Genomic DNA, 10,315 nt, shown 5'->3' with positions numbered 1-10,315 from the left:
TCCAAGATCCTTTTCCACCTCCATGCTGACAAGAGGGGAGTTCCCCAACCTGTAGGTATGGTGCCAGTTGTTCCTCCCCAGGTGCATCACCTTGCACTTGTCTGTGTTGAATCCCATCCTATTCTCATCCGCCCACCTTTGTAACCTGTCTAGGTCTGATTGTAGCCTGCTTCTTCCTTCTAGTGTGGCCACGTCCCCCCACATCTTAGTGTCATCAGAAAATTTGAACAGGGTGCTTTTTACCCCCTTGTCCAAATCACTGATGAAGATGTTGAATTTGGGTGAGCTCATACACAAACACGGTTTCTTTACTAAGTTCTAGTCATTTCAAAGCTGCAAACTAACAAATGGTAATGAGAATTACAGGGGTCACAGAAAGAAACCAGTTTAACTTTGATCTAGAACTATTTCAAGGTAGGCAGAAAGGAAAAAACATTTTCTCCGTAACCTAAGGACATACGGTATAAAACTCTGATGCTACATCTAGAGGTCCCCTCCTTCCTCACCAATCCCTTCCACCTCCCAAAATAATTGCATTTGTAATTTTTAATATATTTTTGCACTGTTTTATGCTATTTTCCACATGTTTGAAAAACCATCAACATGTCTGGAGGAAAGGGAAAATTGGTTAGCATCTTTACAAGATTATTCTTTTTGAAAATGGATTTTGAGAGTCTAAAATCTGATCAATGCACAATATGCTCTAACTGTTGTCTTTCAACTGTTAAGGTTTTAATCCACTAAATGGAGAGACTGTACACTCTGAGGACAGAGGTATTACTCATTGCACAGTTGGACTTGCATTACATGAATCGTTTGCTGATTTAGAAACTAGTTTTGTCTCTGCAAGTTCACATGTCCTCCCTCAGTCTATGGAAATGAGGATGGAGTACCCCCAACCTGTAAGCACGCAGGGACCAAACAGTACAGGTAATGTATCTCCACCACACACTGAAGCCTTGTTGCCTGTTGTGACAGATCATTCACCAGAGGAATTTGTTGAAGCACAGTTTATAAACGAGAGTGCTGCAAGCAGACTGACAAGTTCTGAATTTTGTAGTTCCATGTTATCAGACATTGTGATGGACAGTCAGAGTTCTAACTTGTCAGTGAGCGAACAAAGTGATCATAACGGAAAATTCCAAAAACTTCAGCAAGAAGAAGAAATCCAGAATTATGGCATGACTAACAAACATTCCCAACAACTTAATGATACTAATATAGCTGAACAGATGCAGCACCTTGAAAAAGTTTTTTCAACTAGTATTGTGCCAATAGAAGATCCATGCAGGACTCAGACTGAACCACATGACAGTCCTGTACAGGAATCCTCCATAGCCACTCGGGTGAATCATGAAAGTCCATTGAAAAACATAGATGAATTCTCTTGTGAGACAGAAGAACAGCATACTGGACCACGTGAGCTAGAGAACGTGGTTACTGTAAGCGAAACTGTAGCCTTTGAGATTACTGATGAGAGCCATGAATTTTTGTCTCAGGGACATGAACAGATCTTTATTCAGACTTCAGATGGACTTATCTTGTCCCATCCAGGTACCGCTGTTCTGTCTCAGACAGACGGCATAGTTATTGTAACTGATGCTGACGGTACCACAATGCACATTCGTACACCTGATGGGGTCCCTTTCGAAACTGTGGAAGCACTACTTGCAATGGAAGCAGATGGCCAAAGTGAAGATATTTTGCTCTCACATAGTGAAGAGGAGCCATAAATTAAAAAAAAAGAAGAATCCTATTTATACATGCTTTCTTCTGGAAAAGACTCTATCAAATGTATATTTTTCTAATGTGAATACTGGAATTGAGATTTAACTTATTTGTAAACTGTTTCTATGACCTGTACTTTTTATATAAACTTAAGTTATAAAATTAGCCACATTACAACCAAAAATTCTAAGGAATATTTTTTTTTATTCTATTTGCCCTTAATATATGTCTGGGGGTGGAAATATGTTGACCCTGATTTTGTTGCACTATTTCTCTTTTGTTACATACTTATTCTTCTCTCTGGCAAATAGAAACATGGTATAATATATTGCACTGTTCTTGGCAGTGATGTGCTATATGCCGGCAGCCTGTATATGGGATAAATAAAAACTATATTAAAAAGAGTTGTGTTTTCTAAGTACAAAAGGTTTTGTAGCTTTGTAATTGCTGTTACTTAAATATATTCAAGGTGATATATCTTACAAGTAAACATGAATTTAACTGTGGAAAAGGGTAACTTCCATGAAGAATTAATATTTCTGCATTCCAGGGAAATGTTCATTTTCAAAACGGGAAAGTCAGGGTATAATTTCCCAGAAGAATCTTAAGTTCCCTTGATTTTTAAATTATCAGAGGAACATTTTAATACTGTGGAACCCTGAAACTATGTCTAATTTCTACTAGCCACTTGAAATGTATTGAATTTTTTTTCTTAAAGTACAATAGGAAGGCCATATTTTCTTTTGACTATTATGCTGCATCTGTAGGATGATCAGCTGGAAGTTGCTTATCTGAGTTAATTTAGTGTGATAGCAAATGCTCCTTTTTTCCAGAGAGGAAAGAGAACCCTGTAGAGAACCTTGTGTAACATGCCACCCAGGATCCTGCCTCTTTTGTCACTACTAAGTAAATAGCTTGTGCTAACAAAGCAGAGCATGGTCCCCTGGACCACTTTTTTATTCATCATCTTTAATACTGGTGTGTTGTTCTCCTGACTACAACATGGTGTTTATCCCATTTTTGAAGTGTGCTAAGAGGCTAACAGAAATCACTGTCAGTGTCCTGGCTGCTCCTTTCAGGGTTTGGGACTGGAGTGAAATTAAATCAGCGTTTAGTGGATCTAATGATAAAGAAAAATCTGTTCATGGTTTATTCCAGTGCGTCTCAACACCTGCCTGAGGCTGCTGAAAAAACAAAGAGGCTAACTGCCTGTATCACAACTGATTTTTCCAACTCCTATAAAATGTCTGTGCTCATCTGAAAGCCCAGCCTACTATGAAAACTTTCCCCCATTCTGCATCAATTCTACACTGAAGAGCAGCTAATCTAAACTTGGAACATCAAGATGAACCTCAATAGTTGTAACAATGGCCTTTATATTATAGTTTTACTTTAGCAGGGGCTGTCATAATTGGTACACAGCTTCTCATGGAAGTGTGAAAAAGATTCTGTTTTACTGCTAGTCAGGCTAAAGTACTTGCCAGAGAAGCAGAAGATCCAAGAAAACTTATAAATACCTCCATACAGTGGAGCAGTTTCATGACTTATTTTTGTCATAGAATGGAGCAGAAAGGTCATACATAGGCATTTTAGTATTTGTTTAGAGGGAAGTTAGAGTAAGTTGGATAGTGATAACCTCTTTTGACTCCTTTGCTCTCTATAGCAATAGCTACCTTTTTATTGTGGGACTGATCCTGCTGCTGGTTAAGTCGATGGAAGGCCACAGTAGATGAGAAACAGTATCTAAAAGTATTTGTGGGAGCTATACTATGGTATAGGACTCACGTGACACTAGTCCACTGCAATCTTTGTACATGACTCTAGGGAGGTCACTTAAGACTATGCTTTCTTTCCCCACTTGTAAAATGCAAATAAAGGTGTTTGCCTGCACTACCTGGAATGTTGAGGGAAAATGTATTTGTGATCATCAGAAAGGACTGTGATATCAGTGCTGAGTGTAAGCAGAAAGTTTGTCACTTCATACAGAAACAAAACAAAGCAAACAACAAACAAAACAAGTAAATGCAGTTAGAGGAAAATATATTTTATAGAAATTATTAAAATACTAATGTACTTAACGTTGTGGTCTGCTGCAGTTGCTGTTCCACAAGAAACAAGATTTGCAAATCTTATTTGAAATGCTAGATTGGTCTGTGTCCTGTTTCCAGCAACATGCTTTCTAGTAATAGTTTGCTGCTGTTCTCAATGTAGGGCTGGTACAACCATGATGATAAATACACCATCATAAGATCCTCATCAGCGGTATGAGCAATCTCTTGCACAATTGTCTGCTTTAGCTGTAGTTCCTCCTTGTACATCTCAGAGAGCTTGAGAGAAGTCTCATCTGAAATAAATTGAAAAAGTTACATATACCTCTTCTGATTATATAACACATCAGCAACTCTGAAAAGGTAAGTAAATCAATACTGGTTCTATATTAATTGTTCTTAAAAAAGCTGGCTGCTAAAAGTATACAAGCTTTCTCTTCACTGTGCAGGTCAAATACCCTGATCTTTATAACAGTTAACAACATGTCTATGGATTAAGGCAGGACCGTCCAACTTGTGAGTGGCCAGGGGCTGCATAGCCCCTAAACCAGGGGTAGGCAAAGTTTTTTTGGCTGGAGTGCCGAAAAACCGACAATAGCTACCTTTGAAGGTGCCGGAGTGCCAGCATGCCAGAAAAACAGGTTCTGGGTAGCTGCAGATAGCCATGGAGCCTGGGCTGCTTGCAGCAGGGCTTCCATCCTCCCAGCCAGCTGCTGGGAGCAGCCCAGGCTCCATGGCTATCAGCAGCTATCACAAACCTGGGCGAGCTGCAGACTGCGCCTGTTGGGGCTGGGGCCGAGGCCGGGGCCCACTGGCAGTGAGGAGCTGGGGCCAGGGCCACCCAGCAGCAGGCAACAGGACTGGGGCTGGAGCCTGGCTGTGGGCAGCATGAGGCTGCGGGCAGAGCTGGGGCCAGGGCCCGTTGGCACCACTGGGCTGGGCCCCGTAGCAGTATGGGGCTGGGGCTAGGGCTGCAACTGGGCTGTCGCGCCGGGATGAGGCCGGCAGCAGCACCGGGCTGAGGCTGGGGCCATGCAGGGCCAGAGCTTGTGGTGGTAGTGGCTGGCACTGGGCTTGCGGCCCACCAGCAGCACGTGGCTGGGGCCTTTGGCAGTGCCAGGATGAGGCTGGGTCCTGCATGGGTCCATGGCCCTGGCCCCGCGTGGGCCCCATCCCAATGCTGCTGACGGCTCCAACCAGGCAGTGGCACGGTGCTGGGGCCTGCAGTGGTGGTGAGGACTGGGGCCAGGCCCACTGGCAGCTGGCACCACTACCGTGGCTGGGGCCTGGGCTCAGCCCAGCCCAGCTGGCTGCCAGGGCTGTCTGCAGTGCCCAGGCCTGCGCAGGCTCTGGCCCCATCCTGACACTACCGACGGCCCGGGACTGGCAGCAGCACTGGGCTGGGGCCGGCAGTGAGGGCTGAGGCCGAGGCCACTGGCAGCAGCACATGGCTGGGGCCCAGCTGGGATCGGGCTGGGGCCTGCACAGGTCCGTGGCCCCAGCCTGGCAGCAGCGGGGCTGGGGCTATCTGCAGCGCCAAGATGGGGCTGGGGCCCGCATGCATCCGCAGGCCCGGGCCCCAGCCTCATCCTGGTGCTGCCGATGGCCCTGGCCCAGCAGCAGTGCTGGGCTGGGGCTGGGGCTGGGGCTGGGGCAGGGCCTGGCCCGCCGGCAGCACGTGGCTGGGGCCGGGCTCACCTGCAGCACTGGAATGGGGCCCTGGCCTCATCCTGGTGCTGCTGATGGCCCTGGCGCAGCAGCAGCAGCGGTGGAGGTACCGGCCGGGGCCCAGCCCACGGGCAGCACAAAGAGGGGGCTGGGCCCCAGCCTCATCCCAGCACTGCAGACAGCCCCGGCCCTGGCCCAGCAGCGGTGCTGGGCTGAGGCGGGTGGTGGCAGTGCCAGCCAGGGCCGGGGCCTGTGCAGGTGCATCCCAGTGCTGCCAACAGCCATGGCCCAGTGGCTGTGGGGCTGCCAGCTGGGCCGGCCGGCAGCATGTGACCAGGGCCGTCTGTAGCACCAGGAAGGGGCCAGGGCCTGCGCAGGTCCGCAGCCCCAGCTCCGACCCCATCCCAACACTGCTGACAGCCCTGGTCTGGTGCTGGCACTGCTGGCAGCACATGGCCAGGCCCAGGGACAGGCCCCGCAGCAGCGGTGGTGCTGGCTGGGGCCTGCCAGCCAGCAGCACAGGGTTGGGGCTGGGGCCATTGGGGCAAGGATGGCCCCCAGCCTGGGGCCAGGCTAGGGTTGGGGCCAGGGGCACTTACCTGGCTGGGGTCAGTGTTCCAGGGCTGGGGTCCAGCGGTGGCAAGTCTAATGCAGGGGCTGGCAGCAGCACAAGGCTGTTCTCGGGCAGCCATGTGCTGCTCAATCTGGGCATGCCTCTTCCCACCCCTTGGGGCGGGAACCAGCCCGCATGCCAATAAAAACTATGCCATGTACCACATTTGGTGCGTGTGCCATAGGTTGCCAACCCCTGCCCTAGACTGTAAGATGTGTGGGTTCCCTGTGCTGTGTCTTGTGATGGGTGCCCTTCCCCTCACAACTGCATTATGTCAGTGCCCCTGAGCTGTAGGATTCCTTGGCTCTGTGAGCTGTGCCACTCTGCCCTGCTCCACCTCAGGGAGAAAGGCAGGCAGGGAGCAGAAGGTGGAGGTTGGCTGGAAGGGGAGCCCAGAAATTCCTGCAGCAGCAGGAGGCGGGGAGCTGAAGTTTAACCCCTTGGGGGCTGCACAGGGCCTGCAGACTATTAGTTGAACAGCCCTGAATAAGGTATAAAATGCGAAACTTATTGTTCAAATATTTAATAATTTCTCCCACACTTATTTCATGGTATAAATCCTCTTTCCATTCTAGAGCTTAACAGCAGAGGCTCAAAACCACCTACAGAAGTGGTAAAAATGTACATTATTTTTGACTGTAGGATCAAAGACCTTTCAAAACTTTTCAATGGCTATCTGACACCTAACCAAGGTGCAACTGTCCTCTCCCAAATGGAGAGATCATTTAAGTGCCATTCTACAAATGGGTCTGTAGACTAAGACTTGAAGCTGCCAGACAACTTCTCTGAAGGGGGACTAACTGGTAGCAGTGACCTTTCCCTGTGTCTATTTCTGTAATTGTTTTGTCAGACATATATCTGGCAATATATATATATATATATATATATATTGCCAGATGTGTGTGTGTGTGTATCTATTTGAGCTGAGTTAATTTGTACAGTCATTTATCTATTAATTAGAAAAAGAGGCAGGCTTTCCCTTTTTATGAGAGGCAAAGTTGATCTTATCAAAAAAAAAGTTAATAGGTTTTGTCAATTCTGAACTTAGTTTTTCAATTTACCTTGCCATTGGACAAAACTCACAAGTACTTTTTTAAAAATGTGGCTTTTCTACTTACAGAAATACGAAGTGGGCCATGTGTGAAAGAGGGGTGCCTTGCAGTTTCCATCCCCAGAGTGGTATGTTTCCAAGTCACAGACTCCTTTTGTAGTTGAAGTTAGTTTTTCCATTTTCAGTTGTATTTTTTTCTGACAGATGAGAGTTTAGTTAGGTAATGTCTGAGGCATTTTATGCTACAGCAGATTCATTAGCTGTTACTGAATTTTCAGAACACTTGTGAAAACCCCATCCAGTCTTGATATTTCTAATTCACTTTTGCTGGCTACAAGAACAAGGAAATAGTGATATTTACATATAGATATTTACATACAGATTTCCAACTCTGCACATGCTGCTTGTCCTTACTTTGAATATTTCTTTATCTGTAATTGGTAGTATTAGAACTATAATCATAGCCAGATGATCCAGGAACTATGCAAGAGGCAAGGATTTTTGTAAGTGATGGTTTTTTTGGCCCAGCTGCATGGCTAGGATATACTTAGACAAGCCTTCAAAGGCAAAAACTTTGAATGGATGAGGAATGCCTCACTTATCTCTAGTTCTCTTTTCCTGTATATTAAATCCAAGTTCTCCATATGGAAAGTATGCAAATCTCTCTCTCCTTTCATTGTTTTTCTTTCTAAGAATGTAGCAGTGCTGAAAAGTGTTGGACTCTGCATGAAAATGGCTTTTTCTTACAGAATGAGTACAGTCAAGGCACAAGAAGTGCAGATCTCATCCAGGCTACCCTGCCAATATGCTTTATGTTTGATTTGGATGAGCCATATCTAGGCATAAGGAAAGTAGTCCAGTCTGTATGCCATTTCAATCTTCTATTGACTTCCAAGACTGTCAATAAGGGGACTAATTATTTCTAATGCAACATGGGCATTTATCTACAGTATTCTTGATGGATTAGAAATGCAAGAGGGAATTAATAGCTGCATTATCTGTGGTAACTCTCATTAAAAAAGTAACTGAATTTGGCAGCAGCATCTTATGTCGAGACATGAGTGTCAAAATCATGTTATAAGCCCCTAAATGAAGTTCATACAATCATAAATGATGGAAACTGAAACGTGTCCAGTAGCTACATGCATTGTCTAATTCACCACTAGCTTAGACCCTCATTGCTCAAGAGGGTTACATTAGAGTTAATAGCTTACCTCAGGGCACTTAATGGACTGAATCATGACAGTAACTCATGCTAAGAAAGAAACGAATCGCTATGGCTTTCTCTAGAAGATCAAGCTTATGGGGAATTGGGAATCATTAGAATTCTATCCAGTTTGAGCAGAAATTAATCTTAAGAGCATACTAAAATCTTTTAAAATAAACATTCTTCCTAATGACTAAGGGCTATGAAAGTTATTTTGATTAAGACTTAACACTTAGAATAAATTGTGTTGTTCACAGAATTATTCCTGTCCCTTTTGCCAAGTCAGTAGTTTTTAAAAAAACTCTACTGTTTCCTTTATTTTAAAGTCATATAACACTCTGAAGCTGTGAACTCTTGCACTAAGCATGTCAGATATTGTGTTCCTACTCTTTCCAAAAATCTTGGGAGGACATGGATTCCCAGGCCCAACTTACTAAAGCATTCTGTGCTCTTTCTAATGCCATGCTTATTTTTTCTTAAGTACTTGGAAAATTTATGGTGATAGAAGAGATATATACAATTTGGAGACAGGGTTGTTTTTGCACAATAACATTTAGATTTCACTAAAAAGCAAGAGTAGGCTGGGAGCCAGAAGATGGATGTAAAATCAGGTCTTAAAACTTGTAAATCAATCTGATAAACACAGTGCATAGTACTTATGATAAATCAGTTATGAGTATTATGAAAGTAAGGCATATTTGCCTGACTTCAATACATATTTCAGACTAACCAGCTTGTCAACAATAGCCTCATAAGGTGGTTCTTGCTCCCCAGCTCTGGAACACTCTCCCTCTTGAGGCCCAACTGGAGCCCAAGCCTGGATATCTTTCTAAAGCTATTTGGGCAGGCATCCAGCAAACAAAACTAGGCTGGGGTATTGCTTGGTGCAGTGGGGACCAACCCTTTCAGCAGAAGTGCCACAAACTAGTCCAGCATCCCTCCCTAAGTGCCACTCTGATACTGTTCCTCTGCCCAATCTGGTTTCCTCTGCTTTTTGTTCCCTATTCTGTGCTCCCTGCCTGATTTACTGCTCTGCTTTTTGCTTCCTGAGCTATCTGCTGCTGTACTGCCTAGCCCCTTGCTGATCTGCTGTGTGCTACACAGAGGCTGCCCATGCCACTTATGGGACTCATGCCACAAGGTGGCCACCTCTGGCTTAGTGGGTCTCTATTTTATGTTGATATTCTAGGTCTCCTTTTACATTGCTTTGTTCTCTTGTCACTTGCCTGTTTTATAAATTGTTCTGTTCTCCTGCTCTAAGCTGCCCTGAGCCCTTGTTGGAAATGACAGCATATAAATTGAATAAATAAATAAGAATGGGGAATACACAGTATGGAAGAATAACAAATAAACATTACCATGTTTTCCAGTATCTCAAGTAATTCTGTACAATACATCTCCAATTCTTCATTATAGTGAGGAGACAGCTTTCCAGAGTCTTGAGTAGGGTTCTCACATTCAATTTCCAGCCTATCTTTAAATCTATACAAAATCATACATCAGCGTGAATGCCTCTGCACATCTTTACTCAGAATGCTAAGAATTTAAAATCCATGCTGTTCTCCACAATTCTGAGACCTGCATCCTACAAGTCTCTTTTGTGACCAATAAGGGAACCAATGAGTAATTTCTTCAGGCTACCATCTAACACAGATTAGCACCAGATGACTCAGGAAGAGATGAGAAGCCTACATTAGGCAGTAATGAAATAATCTGTTTACAGTGAAAGTTACTTTCTAAACCCCATTAGTAATAGGTTAACTTATGCCCTAAAACAGGGATGGGCAATTATTTTGGCTGGAGGGTCACTTTAGGAACTTGGATAAACTATTGTGGGCTGGGGAGGGAGATTGGGGGGCAGGTGCTGACCTACTGCAGCACAAGGGGTCAACTGATACTATCTGGCTGGGGTATATCCACCCTGCACCTACCACTGGGGGTGCTGGACAGAGCAGGCAGGTGGGATCTCCATGAAGATCAGCCAGGACCCCTGCAGGCAG

The 10,315-nt window shown here is 44.8% G+C and overlaps 2 protein-coding genes across 2 annotated transcripts in view; one reads left to right on the top strand and one right to left on the bottom strand.

Annotated features, from left to right (window-relative positions):
• Positions 1–2,234, top strand: part of ZNF839 (zinc finger protein 839) — a 19,176-nt gene extending 16,942 nt beyond the window's left edge. Inside the window, exon 8 of the mRNA XM_019518541.1 lies at positions 730–2,234. Coding sequence (XP_019374086.1) covers positions 730–1,733 — 1,004 coding nt within the window. The 3' untranslated portion in view covers positions 1,734–2,234. The remainder of the gene's footprint in view (positions 1–729) is intronic.
• A 1,517-nt stretch (positions 2,235–3,751) lies between these two features.
• CINP (cyclin dependent kinase 2 interacting protein) overlaps positions 3,752–10,315 on the bottom strand; it is a 13,844-nt gene continuing 7,280 nt past the window's right edge. The window contains exons 3-5 of the mRNA XM_019518540.1: positions 9,674–9,797; positions 7,176–7,305; positions 3,752–4,072 (exon numbers count right to left, since the gene is read on the bottom strand). Coding sequence (XP_019374085.1) covers positions 3,870–4,072; positions 7,176–7,305; positions 9,674–9,797 — 457 coding nt within the window. The 3' untranslated portion in view covers positions 3,752–3,869. The remainder of the gene's footprint in view (positions 4,073–7,175; positions 7,306–9,673; positions 9,798–10,315) is intronic.

The sequence above is a fragment of the Gavialis gangeticus genome, unplaced genomic scaffold (assembly GCF_001723915.1).
Source record: "Gavialis gangeticus isolate Ggan-Ray unplaced genomic scaffold, GavGan_comp1, whole genome shotgun sequence".
Classification (NCBI taxonomy): domain Eukaryota; kingdom Metazoa; phylum Chordata; order Crocodylia; family Gavialidae; genus Gavialis; species Gavialis gangeticus.
Note: the sequence above shows the minus strand (reverse complement) of the source record. Positions and strands in the feature narration are given on the sequence as shown.